The sequence below is a fragment of the Odocoileus virginianus genome, chromosome 29 (genome assembly GCF_023699985.2).
Source record: "Odocoileus virginianus isolate 20LAN1187 ecotype Illinois chromosome 29, Ovbor_1.2, whole genome shotgun sequence".
NCBI lineage: Eukaryota > Metazoa > Chordata > Mammalia > Artiodactyla > Cervidae > Odocoileus > Odocoileus virginianus.
Window position 1 is genome coordinate 25,102,744 of NC_069702.1, and position 23,882 is coordinate 25,126,625.

A 23,882-nucleotide genomic window follows, 5' to 3' on the forward strand; every position below is an offset into this window, starting at 1 on the left:
CAATATGCCAGCAAATTTGGAAAACTCAATAGTGGCCACAGGACTGGAAAAGGCCAGTTGTCATTCCAATCCCAAAGAAAGGCAATGCCAAACAATGTTCAAACTACTGCACAATTGCACTCATCTCATATGATAGCAAAGTAATGCTCAAAATTCTCCAACTCAGGTTTCAACAGTACGTGAACCAAGAACTTCCAGATGTTCAAGCTGGATTTAGAAAAGGCAGGGGAACCAGAGATCAAATTGTCAACATCTGCTGGATCATCAAAAAAGCAAGAGATTTCCAGAAAAACATCTATTTCTGCTTTATTGACTATGCCAAAGCCTTTGACTGTGTGGATCACAACAAACTGGAAAATTCTGAAAGAGATGGGAATGCCAGATCACCTGACCTGCCTCCTGAGAAATCTGTATGCAGGTCAAGAAGCAATGTTAGAACTAGACATGGAACAACAGACTGGTTCCAAGTCAGGGAAGGAGTACGTCAAGGCTTTATATTATCACCCTACTTATTTAACTTATATGCAGAGTACATCATGAAAAATGCCAGGCTGGATGAAGCACAAGCTGGAATCAAGATTGCTGGGAGAAATATCAATAACCTCAGATATGCAGATGACACCACCCTTATGGCAGAAAGTGAAGAGGAACTGAAGAGCCTCTTGATGAAAGTGAGAGGAGAGTGAAAAAGCTGGCTTAAAACTCAACATTCATAAAACTAAGATCATGGCATCTGGTCCCATCATTTCATGGCAAATAGATGGGGAAACAATGGAAACAGTGGCAGACTTTATTTTTCTGGGCTCCAAAATCACTGCAGACGGTGACTGCAGCCATGAAATTAAAAAACGCTTACTCCTTGGAAGAAAAGCACGCCCAACCTAGACAGCATATTAAAAAGCAGAGGCATTACTTTGCCAACAAAAGTCCGCCTAGTCAGAGCTATGGTTTTTCCAGTAGTCATGTATGGATGTGAGAGTTGGACTATAAAGAAAGCTGAGCGTTGAAGAATTGATGCTTTTGAACTGTGGTGTTGGAGAAGACTCCTGAGAGTTCCTTGGACTGCAAGGAGATCCAACCAGTTCATCCTAAAGGAGATCAGTCCTGAGTATTCATTGGAAGGACTGATGCTGAAGCGAAACTCCAACACTTTGGCACTTGATTCAAATAACTGACTCATTGGGAAAGACCCTGACGCTGGGAAAGATAGAAGGTAGGAGGAGAAGGGGATGACAGAGGATGAGATGGTTGGATGGCATCACCTACTCTATGGACATGAGTTTGAGCATACTCCGGGAGTCGGTGATGGACAGGGAAGCCTGGCGTGCTGCAGTCACCGGATCGCAAAAAGTAGGACACGGCTGAGCTACTGAACTGAGCTGAATTGCTTTACAATGCTGTGGTGGTCTCTGCCGTACATCAACGTCAGTCAGTCATAACTATGTGTATCCCATCCCTCTTGAACGTCCCTCTGCCTCCGTCACCCCCCACCCCCACCCTATTCCATCCCTTGTAGATTGTGATACAGTGTTCTGGCTTGTTTTGATGGTTAGATGAGACAGAAAGGGCAAAAGCACTTGGCACATAGATGTTAGCTAAGTTTTTAGCTTTTTAAAAAAGCAACTGAGAAGTGGGACTGTTGAACTGAAAAAGCTCTCCTTCCCCTTATAAAATCCATATAAACCTTTAAAGAATTTAAAAGCAAGTAAGGTGGGGGTAGGAGGACTCTTCCTACCCCAATAGGACTGTCCCGCTTCAACGCTGAAATCATTTTCTTAAATACCCTCTACGCCGCCGGTTACACGCCCTCTGCCCACCTGGGTGGGATGGGGCGGGGAGCGGCAGCGAGAAGCCGGCGGCCGCATTTAGCGTCCCGGGACCTGGAACCCGGCCGCACACTTGGAGCGGGGATGGGGGCGTGGTCTGGAGGCATCCGGGCGGGAGCCCACAGGCTAGGCTGGGGAGGCGGCTCTACTCGCAGTTCCGGATCCCAGCGATCAGGCGGGCCGAGCGGCGCGCAAGCTCCCCCTCCAGCCCCAGGCTCCGCCTCCTCCTGCTTCCCCAGAGCGCCTCCGGGGCTCAGCTGCTGGCCGCAGGGTCCCAACTGTGGCCGCCCGAGCAATGAGAGCCGCCGGCCAGAGTGCGCGCCGCTGGCGCTGCTGCTGCTGCTGCTGCTGGCCGGAGCCGGGGTGTCGGCCGCCGCCGCGCCCCCTGCCCCGCCGCTCTTCAACGTGAGCCTGGACGCGGCCCCCCAGTTGCGCTGGCTGCCGGTGCTGCAGCATTACGACCGGGACTTCTTGCGCTCCGCCATGGCCCACATCATCGGGTGAGCGCGGACGAGGGGGCGCGGGCGCGGGAGGGAGTGTGGCAAAGTCCAAACACGTGCTGCCCAAACAACTCTCCAGTCCCCGGGCATCTGGACTGGCATTGGCCACTGCTCCGGGCCGGCCGCGTCGGGCTTGGGGGTGACCCGGCGCAGCTGGTTTGACTTTAAAGTCCGGTGTCACCAATGGCACGCCCGTCCACCGGCCGTTGTGGATCAAGGTGGCGAGCGGATTGTGTCACCCGGGCCGTCGCCCCGGCTGCTCAGCTACAGAGTAGGGAACGCACCCCCACGCACTCCTAGCAGGCCTCGAGGGACCCCAGGCTCACCCCTTTGGGAACCACTCTCCGTCGCCCTCCTTCCCGCTCTTGAATGTTCTTTTCTCTCCTGGACTCTGCGTTCGGGTGATGCTGGCTGGATCTGGATTGTCAGCTCTCTGGGTAAGGGAGGCATCTAGAACTCACCCCGAGGACGAAAGCTTTAGGTTACCCCCTCTCCCCAGCACCCCAGTGTACACGCATAGTACCGACCTCCGAGCAGATCAGACACCCTCGTGGTTTTTCCTTTCTAGAGATTTTGTCCCCCAGTGGGTCCTCGCATTGATCAGAAAAGTTGCCCGGGAGCTGGAACTCTTCCTGCCGCAGCCCTTCACCGACGAGATACGCGGCATGTGCGACGCCCTGGACTTCAACCTGGTCGACTGCATTCTTCTCAACCTGGCCTATGAGTTCAGCGCGTGAGTGCGCAGCGCTAGCGCGGATTAACTTGGAATTTAGCGGGGATTCCGGCGACATTTCAGTGGGAGGAGATGTGTTTTCAGTGTGATAAAAAGAGGGTGGTGACCGGGCTCCCCAGAGGCCTGCAGTGCTTCCTCTTTGCTTCTCTGGGTGAGTCTGAGCAGCAGATTATGAGCTTCAAGAAGAAAAGCCCCTTCTCTGACCTCAACACTGAACTGTTGTTCTTGGATCTGAAGCCCCCTTTTTTCCCTTCTTCAATCCGGGTAGCCTCCCACTTTCAAAACTCTGCTAACACGTAGTCTCCCAGGAAAGTTTTGAAACAATCCCCCACTTAAGTTAACCCAGTGACTGTCCAACCTCATCATCATTGCTAGTGATTATGATTCCTCTTTCAAATCAGCCCATTTCTTCCGGGGATGGGAGCACCGGCTACACTGTTCTGGCTAGTATAGCTAGCCAGTATTTGATACCTGCAGTGGGCATGATCGGCCGTGGTGCACATAGGGAAAGGCAATGAAGAGTGTGTGGGTGATCCCAGGCAGAGTCAGGGGGAGCCTCAAGTCTGTGGGCCCAGTAACAGGTCTCGGAAGTAAGATTTAACTTGATTTCTGTCTTCAGGACTTACTGTTTTGCCACCAGACCAGCTTCATCTAGTAACATCTTTTAGATACTTATAACTTCTGCTTGCAAAAGATATTAAAAGAAAACATTTTTTTTCCCTTTGGATAATGAAACTTTACTGCTTCTTGGCATCTCCTGGAATACCTAGGCAGGATAGGTTAAGAAGCACCGTAACTGCCATCCTCTTCAGGGAAATGTTTTAAGACACAAATAGATGCAAATATGTTAAAGTGCTTTTTCAATTGACCCAAGTTAATTTTGTCATTCTTTGTCTCCTACCCCTATCTTTTTGCTATTCTGACATGTGACTTTCTCAATGAAAAAAATCAGTTATTTTCATTTTCCTCTTCTTTTGCTGGAGTCACTGTGTTCAAACCAACTAAAGCAAAAGTTCTAGTAAAAAGATTCTGACTTTTGGATTTGATGTTAAGGTATATACTGAATTGCCTGACAAGGAAAAGCATCTTGCAGTGCTAATGCAGATTCCACCAGCATTAACAAAGGAAATGTTTTGTCCTCATTTCTGGTATAAGATTTTTTGAATAAGATTAAGCAAAACTGTGGTTGTCGTTGTTCAGTCACTAAGTCATGACTCTGTGACTTCATGGACTGTAGCACGCCAGGCTCCTTTGTCCTCCACTATCTTCTGGAGTTTGCTCAGACTTAAGTAAGACTAGCTACCCTTGTGGAGAAGGAAATGGCAACCCACTCCAGTATTCTTGCCTAGAGAATCCCATGGACAGAGGAGCCTGGTGGGCTGCTGTCTATGGGGTCGCACCGAGTTGGACGCGACTGAAGTGACTTAGCAGCAGCAGCTACCCTTTATCGAGCCTAGTAGGTACGAGGCCCTGGAGATGGTATTACATTTTGTCATGTGGAAATCGAGCCTCAAAGGGGACAATTTGCTGAGTCGGGTGCATGTTGAGTCGTCAGAGCTGCTGGTAAAATTACGTGTCCCCGGTGCACTGTGGCGCATCTCCCAGAGCAGAGCCCAGCTCCCTAGATGTCACCTGTGCTTGGGGGCCTCTCATGAAAAAACATTTGGCAGGACACAGAAGAATTGTTGCCTCCCCAATTTTGAAAAATCACCTTTGACAGAACGTCTACAGACTTTATCTACTTCCGGTGTTCTGTCAGTTCCCTTCTTGCCATGAACTCTTTGAAGATCAGAAACCTCGATAGCGGTGGTGATGGTGGTTTAGTTGCTCAGTTGTGTCCGACTCTTTGCGACCCCATGGACTGTAGCCGACCAGGCTCCTCCATCCATGGGATTCTCTCGGCAAGAACACTGGAGTGAGTAGCCATCCCCTTCTCCAGGGGATCTTCCCAACCCAGGGATCAAACCTGCGTCTCTTTTGTCTCCTTCTTGGCTCCACCGCCAAGAGGGTGCCACCAGAAACCTTGGAAAAAATTAAGACCTGACCAAGCTTCCTTTTGTAAACAACAAAAAAGTAAAATTTGTTTTCTCTTAGTTATAAAAGTGCTATGTAATCATTGAAAATTAATAAAGAAAAGAATAAAGAAAATTAACTACAATCTTGTTACTCAGAAATGACCCTCCATCCTTCAGGATATTTCCTCTCAGTTTGTGTGTGTATCTTTCCCCTGCCCTAGAATTGAACATAATATATTTAAAAATTTTTTTATGTAACATTACATATTCTCAGGGAATATGGACATTTAGACATCTTAACAAACCTCTTAAAAAAAAAACAACAACAAACCTCTTCCTCTTTTCCTCAAAATATATCCCTCTGGCTGGTAGTTCTTAAAAGATTCTTTTCTCTTGTTAGCTATCTGCAGGGAGCCCTAAGAAGGACTGGAAAAGTGCCAACCCCCTAAATTGTTCACCCCTTTCTCAAGAAGAGAAAGTGAAACAATTTGTGAGGCAGAATAGTTTGGTGCCATTGTACTCTTTCTGAGAAATTTGGAAGAGAGATGAGCTTCAACCAGCTTTGAATAGCATGTTAAATAGATACATGCTTCCAAGCAGAGGAGCAGGCAAAGTTCAGTGATCTCGCTGAGCCCAGAATAGGTCCATTTCAGATTTAGATTTAGGATGAAATTCTCATTCAGTATGTTTTCAATGTCATGTGTGCTGAGAGCAAAGGTCTAGTAACACTGAAGAAGCACTGGAGCTGTGTCCAGCTGTCTTTTTCATCTTGAATTATGAATCCATAGGATTACATAGCACATGTGTTCTTTATAAAAGGAAAAAAAAAAAACACTTTAAAGACTTATTTTTAAAATGAAAAGCTCATTTCCTTTTTCTTGTTTTTGTTGCTCATGTTGAACTTTTCCCTTTTCCCAGATTCTGCACCAGTATTGTGGCTCAGGACTCCAAAGGCCACATTTACCATGGCCGGAATCTGGATTATCCTTTTGGAAGTCTCTTACGCAACTTGACTGTGGATGTACAGTTCATAAAGAGTGGGCAGGTATAGTCCGTACAGTGTAAGATTCAGAAATCAGAGACTTGCTAACCAGTTGGCCATCACTTAGATGGTCTGCAGCTTAAGTGTGTTATCAATTTAAGATACAAAAAATATCAACCTCCTGGAAAAACAAAACTATGGAGAGATTTACATCAAGTATGCCTGTAGAAATGAGAGTCATGTATTATTATTGAGCACCTGCTTACACAGCTCAATCACTTTTCCCTAGGGAAATCTCTATGGAGGTGTGATCAATCCTCTACTTGGTGTGTTTTTTTTTTTTTTTTTTTGTTTGCTGGACCATTCAGCATGCAGAATCTTAGTTCCCTAAACAGGGATTGAACCTGCACCCCCAGCACTGGAAGGCAAAATTTTAACCACTGGATGGCCAGGGAAGTCCCAATCATCTACTTCTGATACTAAGTCAGCTCTTTGCTTTTCCATGTTCTGGCTGCTGCTAGAATAGGGAGGGGCTGGATAGCACAATGGCTAGGAATACCTACTTTGGGGATCTAACAGGGCTGGGTTTGAATCTTACTTCTGTCACTTCCTTTGTGAACTTGAGAAATTACTTATACCCATTTTGCAGATTACAGCTCAGAGAGGTTAATGACTACTTTATGGAGATAATTATAAAGGTTAAATGAAGTGATCTATGCAAAGCACAAGGTAGATGCTGGATAAATAGTGGCCAAATAATAAATAGTTCTTTACAACTATAATTGACCCATACAACTCTCTTATTTTTCATATTTAAGAAATTATACTTAAATCTTTTTTTTCATCCTAGTTTCTTTAAAAGTACAACCAAATGTGTACTGTTGTCACATTTCTGTGTAAAAATCTAGGGATATAGTAGTAATCAGTGTTTGCTGAAATACCCAAAGCATATCATTGCCATGAAACAGAGCAGACCATCCAAAAGTCAGACCTTGGCTTTGCAGGGGGAACATTGTTTAAGGATTTTATTTCATTTGTTCTTTGCATTTAGAGGTTGAGTCACAAATACTAGAAGCTCATTTACTAAAAACTCATTTGCTTTTACAAACAAAAATTGTCGTAAACATTCAAACAGTACAGAAATTTAAGGTGCAAGTTTCTCCTTTTCCCAATTTCATTCCTTCACTTCAGCACTATTACCAATTTGATTTGTAACTGAAGGTTTACTTCAAAAATAGTTTTAAGTGGTAGCAATGATGGAATATCCATGAAAATACATTCTGAAAGGACATCTGCCAAAATGTTAGTAATTATTACTGAATGAGGGGACACTAATTATTTTCATTTACTACTTTATGCTTTTCTCCATTATTCTACAGTAAGAAAAAATTCTTAAAAATTGACATAAATGCAATAAAAATAATTTCAACCGCTCCCTCTAGACTCACCCTAACCAACAGTTGTTTAATTTGTTTCTGTTACTCCTAGAGCTCCCATGGCAAACAGTCTGTTATTGGTTTGGCTTTTCTCAGTGCTCAGGCTATTATCATCAAATTTAACTGTTTACACTTGCGTATTGTCTTTCTGATGAGGGCTCATGACCAATAAATTGTTTTGCTAAATTAAGAACAGGTTATCTGGTTATCCTGGGACTTCCCTGGTGGTCTAGTGGCTGAGACTCCATGCTCCCAATGCAGGGGGCCAGGTTCCATCTCTGGTCAGGAAACTATATCCTGCATGCTGCAACTGAAAAAAAAAAAAAAAAGATGACACAACTAAAGATCCTGCATGCTGCAACAAAGACCTGGCACAGCCAAATAAATAAATATAAAAAAATAAAAGAACAGATTGTCTGCCCAATAACAAGTTATCCACTGAATAATTAAGCTCTTAAATCCCTTATGACTATACAGTGGAAGTGAGAAATAGATTTAAGGGACTAGATCTGATAGAGAGCCTGATGAACTATGGATGGAGGTTCATGACATTGTACAGGAGGCAGGAATCAAGACCATCCCCAAGAAAAAGAAATGCAAAAAAGCAAAATGGCTGTCTGAGGAGGCCTCACAAATAGCTGTGAAAAGAAGAGAAGTGAAAAGCAAAGGAAAAAAGGAAAGATATACCCATTTGAATGCAGAGTTCCAAAGAATAGCAAGGAGAGATAAGAAAGCCTTCCTCAGTGATCAATGCAAAGAAATAGAGGAAAACAATAGAATGGAAAAGACTAGAGATCTCTTCAAGAAAATTAGAGATACCAAGGGAACATTTCATGCAAAGATAGGCTCAATAAAGGACAGAAATGGTATGGACCTAACAGAAGAAGAAGATATTAAGAAGAGGTGCCAAGAATACACAGAAGAACTGTACAAAAAAGATCTTCACGACCCAGATAATCACGATGGTGTGATCACTCACACTCACCTAGAGCCAGACATCCTGGAATGTGAAGTCAAGTGGGCCTTAGGAAGCATCACTAAGAACAAAGCTAGTGGAGGTGATGGAATTCCAGTTGAGCTATTTCAAATCCTGAAAGATGATGCTGTGAAAGTGCTGCACTCAATATGTCAGCAAATTTGGAAAACTCAACAGTGGCCACAGGACTGGAAAAGGTCACTTTTCATTCCAGTCACAAAGAAAGGCAATGCCAAAGAATGCTCAACCTACTGCACAATTACACTCATCTCACACGCTAGTAAAATGCTCAAAATTCTCCAAGCCAGGCTTCAGCAATACTTGAACTTCCAGATGTTTGTGATGGACAGGGAAGCCTGGCATACTGGGGTTCATGGGGTCGCAAAGAGTCAGACACGACTGAGCGACTGAACTGAACTGAACTAAATTAAGCTTATTCTTATCTAGTAGTCATAGTTTTAAAAGTATTTTCAGATACAGGACTTCCTTTGATCTGCATAGCAGCCCTGTGAAACAGACTCAAATCAATACTTCCATTCTTATCTGCCAGATGAAAGGGCCGGGCCTTAGACAGTGACTTTCTCCAAGCAACAGGAGATGAGGACCAAACCCAGGCCTTCAACCTTCAAGCAGTTTTCTCTGCAAAACTCAGTTTGTAAATTAGTCTCCTGCCCCAGCAAAGAGTTTATACAAAATGACCTGTCACAGACAATTGAAAGCATTCATGCATGTTCAGTCACTAAGTCATCGCTGACTCTTTGCAACCCCATGGACTGCAGCCTGCCAGGCTACCCTGTCTACAGGATTTCCCAGGCAGGAATATTAGAGTGGTTGCCATTTCTTCCTCCAAGGGATCTTCCGGACCCAGGGATTGAAACTGCATCTCCTGCATTGGCAGGTGGTTTCTTCACCACTGAGCCACCTGGGAAGTCCAGTTGAAAGCATAGAAATTTAGAAATAAAAGCAATTTTTCAGAGCTACAAGATACCATATCTTTACAAATTCTATCTTATAGTTATAATTACGTATTCTAAAATATCTGGGAAACTGCAAGTGATTTTTATTTTTATAACTTTAATTTTCTGAACTCTTCAAAAGTGACAAAAGTGAGTGTCAGTGTATCATGAGAATGAAGTGACCATATGATTACTTTTTTCTTCCTATAGTTACATTTTGCAAGGGCTTTAATAATGAGTAGACTTCTTTCCATTTTACCTCCATGAATGGAAATGGGGAGAATTCATGGAAGGCCCTCAGTGTGTCTTGGGTAAGAGGTCATTTAGAAAACTGAGGCCATTGCATTTTCTCTTGTAATTTAGCCACTTTAAATTATTTTACAATTGAACAAGGTGGAAATATATGGCTAAATGAAAGTTACTGGCATAAAATTCAGCTTTTTAGGAAAAAAATGAAGCTATGCCCATTCATTTCTCAAAATACAAAAATATTAGTTCACCTTTATTTAACCATATGAGCTAGGCACTCTTCTAAGTACTTCTTTGAAAATTGAAATCCAGGACTTCCCTGGTGGTCCAGTGGTTAAGACTCTCTGCTTTCAGTGCAAGGAGTGTGAGTTCGATTCCTGGTCTGGGAACTAAGATCCCATATGTTGCATGATGTGGCCCCCCCACAAAGAAAAATGAAATCTGGTGTCTGAAATAGCTGGTAGAGTGTCTTTTTTTTCCTCAGGGATATAGTAATGTCTTGCAGTTATTGGAGTTCATTTCTTTAATTTAAAGTAAGAGCAAAGCAAAAAAAAAAAAAAAAAAGAATAAATAATGTGGGAGTAATCCCTGTAACTCCATGGAATAATCAGGGGATTAAGTGAAAGATGTATGTAAAAAAATTTTTTCATAATTAAACTTTAAATTTGATTATTAGTAAACAGTCTCACTTGTTTCCCTTTACTTTGTGGAGTTTATAAGAGCATGATATTAATTTCTTATAATTAAATCAACACAAGTTTTTAAATGGAAGCCCATTTGCTACTTCTAGTATGGAGCTTTTTTTTCTGTATGGAGCAGTTTGATGAAGCTTATTGACCCCTTCTTAAAATAATGTTTTATAAATACATAAAATAAAACGTACCACATTGTGAAGAAAACCAGTTATGTTGAAATACAGTTATTTCTATATTATACTTTTCTTAATACATTAGCTAGTAAAATTTAACAATGGGTCTAATAACTCCACCATAAATGCAGAATAGTGATAAGTATGAATGGTATTTCAAGATATGTATGTATGATACCATTATGTATGTGAAATACCTGCAATTTCTCCTGGTGATGACCATAGGCACTCTATAACTACATGAGTTCTTGCATTTATTCATTACAGAGGGAGTAAAATTTCCGTTAGAAGTTAGTGAAAATAAAGATGTATCTTTTTTTTTTCCTCATCCAAGGTCACAGATCCACTGACTTCTGTCCCTGGGCCCTCAAAGTTAAATCTAGAAGGCTATTTCAGAGTATTAGGTTGGAACTTAAAAAAAGAAAAAAAAAAAAGAAATCCATGAAATCTGGGGGAAAAACAGGTATTTCAAAGTACTTTTGGTTGGAGTAATGAGATGATGTCTTATCTCTTGATTTCAGATTGCCTACACAGGAACCACCTTTGTTGGCTATGTAGGATTATGGACGGGTCAGAGTCCACACAAGTTTACAGTTTCTGGTGACGAAAGAGGTACTCAGAACAAACTCCCAAGCATTTTCAGCTCTATCCCTGTTCAGTTTTATCCCAGAACATCATTCACTCAGCCAACAGAGACGTGGAACACCGTCCGTGCTCCGTACTTCCATTTTAGTGGGGGAAGGCGGGCAGTGTGCGTGTGAGCAGTGAACAGGATTTCAGCTACTGATAAGTGCTCCCAAGAAAGTAACACAGGAAGATGTGGTAGAGAATGAAGTCGGGCATGGAGCAAGTACTACAGGGATAGGGTCAGGGAAGGCTTGACCTTCCTGTAGAGCAATGTAGACCCCAGGTCTACAGAAGCTGGGGGAGGAATCCCAGAAACAGAGGACTGTGATGTGGCTACAGGATGGAGTAAGGGGGAATATATTAGAGATGGAGAAGGAGGCTGAAGCCAGGGGCAGGGTTGTGAGGAGGAGTTTGGGTTTTAAGCAAAATGGAAGCCCTAGGAAGATTCTAGGGCTTCCCTGGTAGCTCAGTTGATAAATAATCCACCTGCAATGCAGGAGACCCTGATTCAATCCCTGGGTTGGGGAGATCCCCTGGAGAAGGGAAGGGCTACCCACTCCAGTAGTCCATGGGGTCGCAAAGAGTCAGACACCACTGAGCAACTTTCACAGGAAGATTTTAGGCCGGGGTGAACAGATCTGTTTTGCTTTTACATTCTTAACTTTCATTTGGTTGCTCTATAGAGGCTAGATCATGTTGGGTTAAGATGGAAACAAGACTGTCTGGAAACGGTTGCAGTCATCAGAGGATATAATGATGGCATTATACAAGCAACATCTGTAAAGCACTTTACCATTTTCTGTGAAAAATTTTCTCTAAGTTGTCTCATTAGACCCTCCTGTTAGTTAGCCAGTCCTGTTAATTAGGCTGGGCTGATATTATTAACTGAATCTATTATGCAAAACAGGAAACTGAAGTTACAAGGTGAAAGGACAGCTAGTAGATGGGAGAGATGGTTCTCAATTTGATCTCCTGGGTCCTTGCCTCATTGCGCTATTATACAGCCCACCGCCATGGCCCAAGGTTCAGGGGACACCACTCACTTACCCAACATGTGGGAAACCGGGAGAAAACTCGGCTCTGTCCTTGGCCTCTGTCCTCAGGAATTTGCAACTGAATAAAGGAGAAAGACATGTACCAGGAGTCTCTTTATTTCCGTTATTCTTACTTTTTTATATAAGCCTGACAAGTAAGATGCTGGTTGAGGATGTATCCGTGTCCATAATAGTTCTTTATCCTCTTATATTTCTTCATCATTTCCTTAAGTGTCAGCTATGAATGAGACTAATTCTCAACCAGTGGTACCCAAACCACAGCATGACAGTTACTGAAGTTTTACAGAGAATGAACAAAAGGGGCTTTGCTTTCATCACTTTGTGGCTCAGATTGTTTAACTGATCATTATGGTATGAACAGGCTAAAAACACAAAAAACAAACCTCTTTTAAACCTTAACCTAATGAAAACTAGTTCTATGATTAGCTTGCTAAGATTGAGTTAAAATGCCTGAACAATAAAATGTGCCTCTGGGGCAGCAATTCTAGTGTGTGTCAACATTATCATTCCTTCCTTGGCAGATAAAGGCTGGTGGTGGGAGAATATGATCGCGGCCCTTTTTCGGAGACACTCACCGGTCAGCTGGCTTCTCCGCACTGTAAGTATTTTTACTTGTCGAGCTCACTTCACCCTAAGGGCTTCCCTGGTGGTTCAGTGGTAAAGAATCCTGCCTGCCAATGCAGGAGATGCGAGATCCATTCCTGGGTTGGGAAGATCCCCTGGAGAAGGAAATGGCAACACACTCCAGTATTCTTGCCTGGAGAATCCCATGGACGGAGGAGCTTAGAGGGCTACAGTCCATGAGGTTGCAAGAGCTGGACACAACTGAGCAATTGAGCACATAGTGCACACAAAACATGAAGAGGCTGTACTTCAAGGTGTCTGGCTAGAGTTTGGTCAAGAAGGAGAATCTTTGTCATAGGCTCCAGTTTTCCACAATAGCTGATTGCAATAAGAGACCAAGCTTTTCTAAGGATATAGATGTACCCTTCTCTTAGAATCTCCAACTGCAAATGCATTCATCTCCATCAGCAAGGATCTTAATGAGCAAAACAGATGTATTAGAAGATAACTCTATGCACAACAAAAGGAACATCCGGCTTTACGTTACCTATTAGTCAGCAGAGTTCCAAGCCACGTATAAATTGTGGTCTGACCACAGAAAGCACATTTTTCTGGAGCACACCTCTGGTGAAAGGAGCTGGCCTTGCCTCCCTTTTGGGTCTTTTGTTGTCCTGGTATAAGTAATCAAGACTCCCTAGGCTTGAAATTTTCCTAAACTTTTTACTTGAATATTCCCTAAATATGTTGATAAACACTGCACCCTTCACATATTTTTAAGATAATCTCTAAAATATTTCATCAGAAGATTAAAAAGCTGCAAAAATCCACTGTATTGGACATGTTGACATTTATAAATAAAACTATAATTTAAATCTTTCCAGGGGAATCTAAATACCAAGAGTGTGTTTTTTTTTTTCCATTTTATAATTTACATACAATGAAATGCAGAAATATTAAGGGTTTTGTTCAGTGTGTTCTGGCAATTTTACACACTCATTTATCCATCTTTGTAACCACAAAACATACACAAAATATAGACCCTAACAACTAAAATGAAATGTACAATGTAAGAGTTGTGAGTTAAGTTTTATTTGCAGCAGAATGAGGAGTATAGCCAGGGAGTCATCATTTCAGATAGCTCTGAGAAACTGCTCCAAAGAGATGGGGGAAGGTCAGTATAATATATGATTTCAGTGAAGGGGGAGCGGACTGTCAAGCACTTCTTTTGGCAGAGGCTTGCCGCTAGTCATAAGGAGCAGATGTCATCGTTGATGATATTAATGCTTTTCTAGATATGAGGAAATGAAAGAATTGGGCTCATAAAATCTTCTCCTGAAAGTAACTATTCGAAGGCCCTGTTCTGCCGGTTTTTTCCAGAACACAAAATGCCTCATTCCTGATCTCTCCACCTTGAACTCCTTTCAGAGTGTGTTGAAGGTCAGCGACTGCAGTGGCTAGTGACCTGATCTTTGTGGAGGCACACAGTGGGTGACAGTTTTTAGTTGGCAGATGTTTCCAAATGTCCCTGGAAATTTTCCCTAGTGCTCCTTCCTAGTCAACTTCCAACCTTCTCTGACTCTCCACCTCCTTGCCAGGCACCACTCTGACTTCTATCAGTATAAGAAGTTTTGCCTGTTCTAGAATTCGTATACCCAAAATCATAGTATATAGACTGTTTTTCTTTCACTCAGCATGTTTTTCAAACTCATCCTTATTGATATCACTAGTTCTTTCCTTTTTATTATCGAAGAAGATTCAGTTGTACAAGTGTGCCACAATTTATCCATTTTATTGTTAATAAATGGACATTGGGTCATTTCCAGTTTGGGGCTGTTGAGTTGTTTTGTTCTGAACTCAGCAAAATTATATGTGAGGCAATAGGAGGTGATATTGTGATAGAATACATGATGGAATATGTTTTGGTTTATGTTACCTATAGCATCCCACAAGTGCTAGTGAAGAATTCATTGCCTCTAACAGAATTCTGTAAGAACAAAGCCAAAGGAAATCAGTAAGAAAAATCCTGAAAGTTGCTGGACTTTCCTGGTGGTCCAGTGCTTATGAATAAGGCTGTGTATAAATTCTAGTGCCAGTCTTTTTGTAAACTTATATCCAGTTTAGTTGGTTACATAAGTACTTAAGAGTGAAATTGTTGGGTCATAAGGTAGATGTATATTTAACTGAGGTAATGCTGTGTAATTCATACACCATACTATTCATCCATTTAAAAATATACAACTGACTAGTTTTTAGTATAATTCACAGTTATGCAACCATCACTACAGTTTTAGAACATCTTCATTCCCCTGCAGTGGGTGCAGAGAAACCTGCACCCGTTAGCAGTCACTGTCTACTTCCTCTGTTCCCTGAAATAGATACTGTTCCTGTCTTCCCCTCAGTATGTCACTAGGGTGAATAATAGCAGTCACCACTGCCTTCAGGATTTCTTTTTTTCCTTCTTTCTTTTGACTGCACCCTGTGGTGTGTGGGATCTTAGTTCCCTAACCAGGGATCGAACCCATGGCCTCTGAATTGGAAGCATGAAGTCATAAGCACTGGACCACCAGGAAAGTCCAGCTACTTTCAGGATTTCTTACTGATGTTCTTTGGCTTTGTTCTCGCAAAATTCTGTTAGAGGCAATGAATTCTTCGCTAGCACTTGGGGGATGCTATAGGTAACATAATCCAAAAAATATTCCATCACATATTCCATCACAATATCACCTCCTATTGTCTCACATATAATTTTGCTGAGTTCAGAACAAACCAGCTCAAGTCTCACTACCCCAGCCTGACAGCAAGTGACTAATGGTTTATGATGCTGAATGATGGCACCTTTGCAGACACCAGTGTTTTGAATCGTTCTTTTGTTTGCCTTCTCCCTACCCTTGACACTGGGCTTTGGCACTATTCAGGAGGGTGAGATGGCTGTACTTTCTAAAAGTGATGAAATAGCGTTGGTGAAGGTGCAGGTGGGAGGGACTGGCCCTGTAGCCAGGACTCTCTCCAGCAAGATCAGCTTGAGGAGGGAGTACGCATGGAAGCAGAAGATTTGGAAAGTGATCCCCTTAACCATCCGTGCTGTGGACCTGAGGAAGTGTTCAGGAAGTCCAGTTCAGCTTGCCACTCTAACACAACCCGCTGTCTTTCCTCTCCAGCCCTTTGCTAATCTGTTCCATTGAGCTGCGGCTCTTCCCCACCCCCACTCCCAACCCACACAATCACTGCTTTCTCTGGTCTGACTTCTGTTTGTCTCTCTGACCTCAGCTCATGTGACACCTCCCTTGGAGGTCTCCTCAATGTCCTGGGTAAGGACCAGTCCCCTGCTGTGACTTCCGCAGCATCTGCTTCTCTGGTGTTGACACTCATTATGTTGTGTCACTATTGCCTGTTGACTTTACTTTCATCTATGGAAGTTTTGGGGAAAATAAGGACCATCATATTGACAGCTCTGTTGCCACACAGCACAGTGCCTGGCACATAGGATAGGTATTCAAGAAATGCCAGCTGAGCGAACAAATCAGTGAAGAGCATGGGGAGACCTTTGCCAGGGTGATCTGCCTTGAAATCATACAGCCTTTGTTTTGGTGAGCAGGGTCTCTCACCCAAGTGAAGTGAAAGTCGCTCAGTCGTGTCTGACTCTTTGCAGCCCCATGGACTGTACAGTTGATGGAATTCTCCAGGCCAGAATACTGGAGTGGGTAGCCTTTCCCTTCTCCAGGGGATCTTCCCATCCCAGGGATTGAACCCAGGTCTCCTGCATTGCTGGCAGATTCTTTACCAGCTGAGCCACAAGGGAAGCCTTCTCACCACAAAAGAACATGTCAAAGTTCTCTTCTTTTGTGAGAAAAATCCTCCTGCTGTTGCCTTTCCACTGGAGCCTCCTTCATCTCAGGAGCCCTGATGACAAGGGAATGAGGGCAGAGCAGTTCAAGATTATAGCCATGGGTTCATAGAGCAGGAGTATGTGTTTTGGACCAATTGTCCATCACCTGGTGTGGGTAAGTGACAACTATGATGATGCTAATGCAGGTTTGTCTTTCTGTTCAGACTCTGAGTGAATCAGAAAACTTTGAAGCAGCTATTTACAAACTGGCCAAGACTCCACTTATTGCGAATGTTTATTACATTGTTGGCGGCATATCCCCCAAGGAGGGAGTGGTCATCACGAGGAACAGAGGTGGCCCTGCAGACATATGGTCTCTAGATCCTTTAAATGGAGCGTGAGTAGAATTAAAGGCTCTGGTCATTTTGTATCAATAATCTTTTTTTTTTTAATTGATGAGCCTAGAGATATTCTTTATTTTTATATATGCTTTTTTCTTTAGCTGTGTCCCAAATGACCTTGGGTAAGACAAGATGATGTGCTTTGTTGCAGGTGGTTCCGAGTTGAGACAAATTATGACCACTGGAAGCCAGTGCCTAAAGGAGATGACCGAAGGTAGGCTCTGCACGCTGCCTGGTTTGCAGTGTTTTCTTGTGGTCAGGAGAACGTGCCCCTCCTGCTCCAGGAAGTGGAAAGGGCTACAGGTGCTGTCCCCTCTCAGAAGATGTACTTGGGCCCCTGGCCAGGACCTCGGCCAGGATGGGAGAGAGCATGTATGTGGCAGAGAGCATGACAGGAAGCTGGTTGGGAGTTGGGAGGACAAGCTTGATTCTGGCCTTGGGGTCAGGAATCCTAGATTTCCCCACTAGCTCTGCTGATGACTCACTGGGTGTCCTCTTGAGCCTCTGTTGACCCATCTTCCCCCCACCCTTTTTATTTTTTATTTAAAACTTTTTATTTTGCATTGGGGTATAACTGATTAACAATGTTGTGATAGCTTTAGGTGAACAGCGAAGGGACTCAGCTGTATGTATACATGTATCCATTCTCTCCTAAGCTCACTCCTATCCAGGCTGCCACATAACATTAAGCAGAGTTCCTTATGCTATACAAGTAGGTCTTTGCTGGCTACCCATTTTAAACATAGCAGTGTGTACATGTCTGTCCCAAACTCCTGAACTATCCCTTCCTCCCCGGCAACCATAAGTTTGTTCTCTAAGTCTGTGAGTCTCTCTCTGTTGTTGACTCATCTTTAAAAGGAAATGATGGAACAAGATTCATGGTTTTCTATGTAAGACTATTTTTGGAAGGAAAATATTTCCTATACTTAAACTGAGAAATTCCCTGGGGGTCCAGTGGTTAGAACTTGGCACTGAAAGCCTGATCTGAAATCCTGTGTGGGAGCCTGGATTTGATCCCCCTGTTTGGGAAACTAAGATTCTGCACATGGCCAAAAAAGCAAACATACAAACAACAACAATAAATAAATAAAACTGGGTGGTTTAATTCCCCTTCTAATTTTGAAAAACTCTTTCATGGTAATTCAGTATGTCCCCAAAGAGCAAGTAGTCATATACTTTTCCTTGATTTTACTGGCCCGTGTGTTGGATGACAGCTGGTCACAGGGCCAGGCTGTTGAATGACTGTACATGGTCTTCTGAGGCAAGGCAGCACGCATGCGTGGGGCCAGCGTCTGTTTAGAGGAAAGCGAGACACTGAGGCTGGCCTTGGTATTGAGCCTCCCCAAGTGAGAGCTGGAGGGACTCAGGGTTTCCTGAAGTGCCAAGTGACCTTTGATCCTTGTCCTTACAGAACACCCGCCATCAAAGCCCTCAATGCCACAGGCCAGGCAAACCTCAGCCTGGAGACGCTCTTCCAGGTAACTTATGTCAGAGTGTCCAGTTTTTACCCAGGATGTTTGGTGTCTTTCTCAATCATGATTAAAAAAAAAATTCCCTGAAATCAAACATTGTTAAAGTTTTACCTGGTTGAAAACATGTAAAAGCAAAGCCAGATGACATTTTCTGAACTTGTAACCATGGAGATTAAAGTGGCCATCTTAACCTTTCTGCATGTTAAAAAAAAAAGGCATAGTTGTAACCTATGTTCATTTGTTTAAAAAAAAAAAGAGGTTTCAAAATTATCACCCCAAGATAAACCAAAGTTATTTTTTTCCTGTAGATATTCTGCATGTATTTCTCCTACCTTTTAATTGTCATTTATTTATTGGTAGTATTATTTTATTGAAGTATACTGGTGTGCTGTGGTTCATGGGGTCGAAAAGAGTCAGACACGACTGAGCGACTGAACTGAACTGAACTGAAATACTTGCTATAGAATACTATATAAACTTCAGGATACAACATAGTATTCTTGCCTGGAGAATACCCATGGAGAGAGGTGCCTGGTAGGCTACACTCCATGGGGTCGCAAAGAATCGGACACTCCAGAGCAACTCAGCACAGCACAACACAGCATACAACATAGTGTTTTTAAAGGTTATATTCTATTTCTAGTCATTATAACATATTGGCTATATTTCCTGTGGTTTATAATATGTCCTTGAATCTTATTGTATATGTTTGTATGTCTTAATTCCATACCCTTAATTTGCTCCTACTCCTTCTTTCTCCCTGCTAGTCTGTTCTCTTGTCTATAAGTCTGTTTCTGTTTTGCTATATATATTCATTTTTAATTTTTAGATTCAATATATTAGTGATATCATACTATCTTTTTCTTTTTCTCCCTTATTCCACGTAGCATGGTGCCCTCCAAGTCCACCCACATTGTTGCAAATGGCAATATTTCATTCTTTTTTATGGTTAACTATGGTTAACTAGTATTCCATTGCGTATGTGAATATATATATACACACACACTATATATATATATATTCACATAGCAAACCACTCCAGTATTTTTGCCTGGAAAATCCCATGGACAGAGGAGAGGTCCATGAGGTTGCAAAGAATTGGACACGACTAAGCGCACATGTGCACATGCATACACACACACACACACACACACACATATCACATCTTCTTTATTCATTTGTTGATGGACACTTATGTTGCTTCTATATCATGGCAATTGTAAATAATGCTGCCATGAACATTGAAGTGCATGTATCTTTTAAAATTTTTAGTAGTCTTTTTTTAAATTAAATTTATGTATTTTTAACTGTCTTTTAATATGATTTTTCCCATGCAGGTCTTATCAGTGTTTCCAGTTTATAACAAGTAAGTGACTTGTTAAGCATGCATCATGCATCACGGCAGCACGGCAGACTCTCATGCGCTTTCTGGCTCAGCAGGGACCTGAGGGCTAGGTGCTGTGAACACAGCAGTGACAAAGTCTCTGTTCTCCTGGGACCAGCGTTCTACTGGCAGGAGCAGGGAGGAGGCAGGGAGGGGAAGATAAACTCACGTACCATGTCAAGTGGGAAGCCCATGAGAAAACCAAAGGTTAGGAGGATAGAGTGATCTGAAAGAAGAGGGCATGCCATGTTCATCCTAAATCCATCTGCGAGCTGGGGGCCACCCTCCCTGGTTGTGAACTCCTTCATGTCACTCTGAGGGCTAAATTATAGACACCTTTGGCTTTCCTTTATCTCTCTGGGGCGTTTCTGCCACCCTCATCCTCATTTCACAGATGATTCAGCACCCAAGTGAATGATTCTCTTTTAGCCTGCACCCTTGACAGTAGCCTTCTGTGAGCTACGGCTTCTCGGATCTACAGGCTGGGATTTCCCCCACCTCCCTTTCTGAGGTGAATCGCTGGGCCGTGTTGCCGCTGCCACAGGAGGCTCTTAGTTAAACTTTAAGTGTAGCCCCTGCCAGACTTGCACAGGACTCTCTGAAGGCCCGCTGTCTCCATCGTAGCAAGGCTAAATGGGCCAACAGCCCACTCCTCCGGGCCCCGTCCCCCTCCTTGTGATGCCTGATTGCCTTATCAACACCAGAGGCCAGCTCACTGCGGCAGGGCTTAATTTACCAACATAAAAGAGGAAGGAAGTCGATGCAGAGTCCTGTCTCCTTATACTTCCATAAATTCCCAAGCCCAGCATTTCCTACTTTCTCATCATCCTTGCTTCTTTCTCCCAGGAAAGAATATCAAAATGGCATTCTTCAAGAAACAGTCTAGTACAGATAAAATTTGTAAAGTGATTTTTAGTTTCAAATACCCAGTTGATATTTTTTCTTTGAAAGGATCCTGTTTTACACAAATGTAAAACAGCAGTTTTCCTGACGGCCTCTAGAAGAACGTTTGTAGTATTTGGGTGTTCCGAGATTCCTTAGGTACAATGACACTTTTTTCTTTAAAAAAAAAATTGTTGGAGTATAATTGCTTTACAGTATTGTGTTAGTATCTGCAGCAAAGTGAATCAGCTGTATGTTTACAATGACATTTTAAAAGCTGCTGTTACTCTTCTCACTTTGCACCACAACAGGAATATATCTCTTTGCAATTGTTTTTAAGTATGTCCAGATAAAAAGGTAATTGCTAAAAATTTCCTGTAAACATATTCTAACAGCCAAAAACAGAAAAAACAAATTAGTATTTTCCCACTCGAACAAATGAGTTATTTGGGTCACAGATGACCCAGTACTGTACTAGTGAACTAGCTCGTTGAGGGCAGGGAGAGCAAAAACAAAAGACTCTCCTGATTTGTAGCATGTATTGATTTCCGTGGGGTAAATACCTTCCCTGACCTACTTCAGGATTACAGTTGGCTCATAACCTTCCTGAATATTTAACCATTGATTCTCACCAGCCTCCCGGAGTCAGCTCCAACCTGCTTCCACCAGGGCACAATCTTGCCCTTTCAATATTCATTTAAAAAATAGATGAAAACCTATTTTTGTGTTCTTATAGTTTTTAAAAGTTATATAAATGATGTTTCTTTTAAAGATTAATAGTATAATCAAATAGTTTTAATATTTATTTTAATAAAGCAGTTTCCATACTGTAAACAGCCCGTATAATTTTAAATAGTCTCATCATAGACAATCGAATGTAGTATAATTGAGGTAAACATTCTCCAGTTGTTAGTTTTCCCTCATTAAAGCTCTGAAATAAATATTATTAGTACATTATTCCCCTCCCACTCTGCTTTTGTATTATTTTCCTTGGCCTAATTCCCAGAAGTAGGATTACTGAGTTAAAAAGACTACGAATATTTAAATGGCATCTGAAATGCTTTGTCAAAAGAGATTTGTCAGAAATTCTAAAGTTTACCAAGAAGCATTTTCCTCTACTGTGTAATTGAAAACCCAAAAGGAACTACGTTTAAATGATAATGATCCCTGAACCAGAAATAACACAGATCCCTGACTCTCAGGCCCTTTACATGGAATGATTACTATCGACTAAACGCTGGGAGGGATTGGGGGCAGGAGGAGAAGGGGACGACAGAGGATGAGATGGCTGGATGGCATCACCGACTCAATGGACATGAGTTTGAGTAAACTCCTGGAGTTTGTGATGGACAGGGAGGCCTGGTAGTGCTGCGATTCATGGGGTCGCAAAGACTTGGACAGGACTGAGCGACTGAACTGAAGTATTTTATGTGTGAGGGTAATAGAAATGTCTGAACAGAAGCAGTGATCTCTATGCTGCCCCCTTGTGCTGTGCTATGAAATTACATGTCCCTGCAGTAGAACACCATCTTCTGCTGTGGCTATCAGCAGAGGAAGTACTGCAACAGTGATGGGGAAGAGAATTGTGACCAAATCAGTAACTGAGATCCTGTTCTGGGAACCTTCATTACCCTTGGATGAGCTCTGCTTGTGCTCATAGTGCTGTCTTCAGGCCGGTGTACGATTCAGCTGCAGGGTACCAGCTGCTGCTGCTGCTACTAAGTCACTTCAGTCGTGTCCGACTCTGTGCGACCCCATAGACGGCAGCCCACCAGGCTCCCCCATCCCTGGGATTCTCCAGGGAAGAGTACTGGAGTGGGTTGCCATTGCCTTCTCTGGCAGGGTACCAGCACCTATCCCTAAATAGCCTGGCTCCAGATGCTGTGAGCATGCATCCCAGCTAGTGTCTGGGGCAAGAGGTAGATGAAAGGAATGAAGTGAAGTACCTGAGTGTGTGTGTGTGTGTGTGTGTGTGCGCGTGCGCGCACACCCAAGTTATTGAATATCTCACTCTGCAGAATGTTGAATGAGTGACATGGTACTTTTCATCCTTAGATCTAGGCAAGTGGGCCCCTGGTCTTGATTCTTGAGCTCTAGGGGCCCCACTCTGGCCTTCCTCTGACTCTCCCATGATATAAGGAATCCACTCAGAGTCTGACCCAAGTACCTAGGACTCTGGACTTCTTAGCCTGAACAGCCCCAAAGCCATTTCCAGGGCCTGTGTGGTCTGCTTCCTGGTGGTGGTCTCTTGAGGGCAGTGTGCAGCGGTTGTGGATGTCCTGTGTCTGGTGGGGGATGGCTGGGTGTCGCAGTTGAAGCCTGGATATAACAGTGGAGTGTCCACGCATGTGCCGCTTGTAGGCCAGGCAGAGTGAGGCTGAAGGCCAAAGCCAGCTCTCCCTTCTGCCACGGAGGAACTCAGAGGGATCTGAGAATTTTAAATTTAAACTCAGCCTCCCACGGTGTTATCAGAATAGGAAAGAACGCTTTGTGTGGCTGCTTGAATTATAACTTTTAATTATTCTGACATACGTGGATCTCTATTTTTAATCTTGTCCCTGATCCCAAATGTTAGGGGAAAGGTTGGGATTTTTTTTTTCCTCTTTGGATATTAGCGAAAATGATGTGTATATTAAAATTCCTCTCTTTATTTTCAGCTACACAATCTATACTACTGTAATGAGTGCTGCCAGCCCAGACAAGTACATGACTAGGATCAGGAACCCGTGTTAAAAGCAGAAGAGAGAGTTCACCTCTTCTATGAAGGTTTGCTAAAGTTGTTTTTTTTTCCCCAAGGGGTGGGGCTCGGGGCAGGTAGATGTGTGTTGGAATTTCTCCTGGAAGACAGTGGCATCCTCAGCAGTTATACGGACATAATATTTTCTGACAGGTATCTGGTGTATGGTTGTCATTTGTGTCAGGTTAATGTTGCAGTTGGGCTTTCCTGGTGACTCAGATGTTTAAGAATCTGCCTACAATGCGGGAGACCTGGGTTCGATCGCTGGGTTGGGAAGATCCCCTGGAGAAGGAAATGGCAACCCACTCCAGTATTCCTGCCTGGAAAATCCCATGGACAGAGGAGCCTGGTGGGCTGTGGTCCACGGGGTTGCAGAGTTGGACATGACTGAGG

General features: G+C 43.0%; 1 protein-coding gene across 3 annotated transcripts in view; it reads left to right on the forward strand.

Annotated features, from left to right (window-relative positions):
• Window positions 1-1,724: 1,724 nt before the first annotated feature.
• The window catches only part of NAAA (N-acylethanolamine acid amidase), a 33,416-nt gene continuing 11,258 nt past the window's right edge, over window positions 1,725-23,882 (forward strand). For 2 of the 3 annotated variants that reach the window (XM_020904149.2, XM_020904150.2), the window contains exons 1-10: window positions 1,812-2,326; window positions 2,895-3,059; window positions 5,993-6,119; window positions 11,063-11,153; window positions 12,745-12,821; window positions 16,838-17,010; window positions 17,166-17,228; window positions 18,426-18,492; window positions 19,824-19,852; window positions 23,410-23,518. In XM_020904149.2, coding sequence (XP_020759808.2) covers window positions 1,827-2,326; window positions 2,895-3,059; window positions 5,993-6,119; window positions 11,063-11,153; window positions 12,745-12,821; window positions 16,838-17,010; window positions 17,166-17,228; window positions 18,426-18,492; window positions 19,824-19,852; window positions 23,410-23,485 — 1,368 coding nt within the window. In that variant the 5' untranslated portion in view covers window positions 1,812-1,826 and the 3' untranslated portion in view covers window positions 23,486-23,518. Of the gene's footprint in view, window positions 2,327-2,894; window positions 3,060-5,992; window positions 6,120-11,062; window positions 11,154-12,744; window positions 12,822-16,837; window positions 17,011-17,165; window positions 17,229-18,425; window positions 18,493-19,823; window positions 19,853-23,409; window positions 23,519-23,882 lie in introns of all 3 variants that reach the window. The other variant, XM_020904148.2, reaches the window with a different exon arrangement.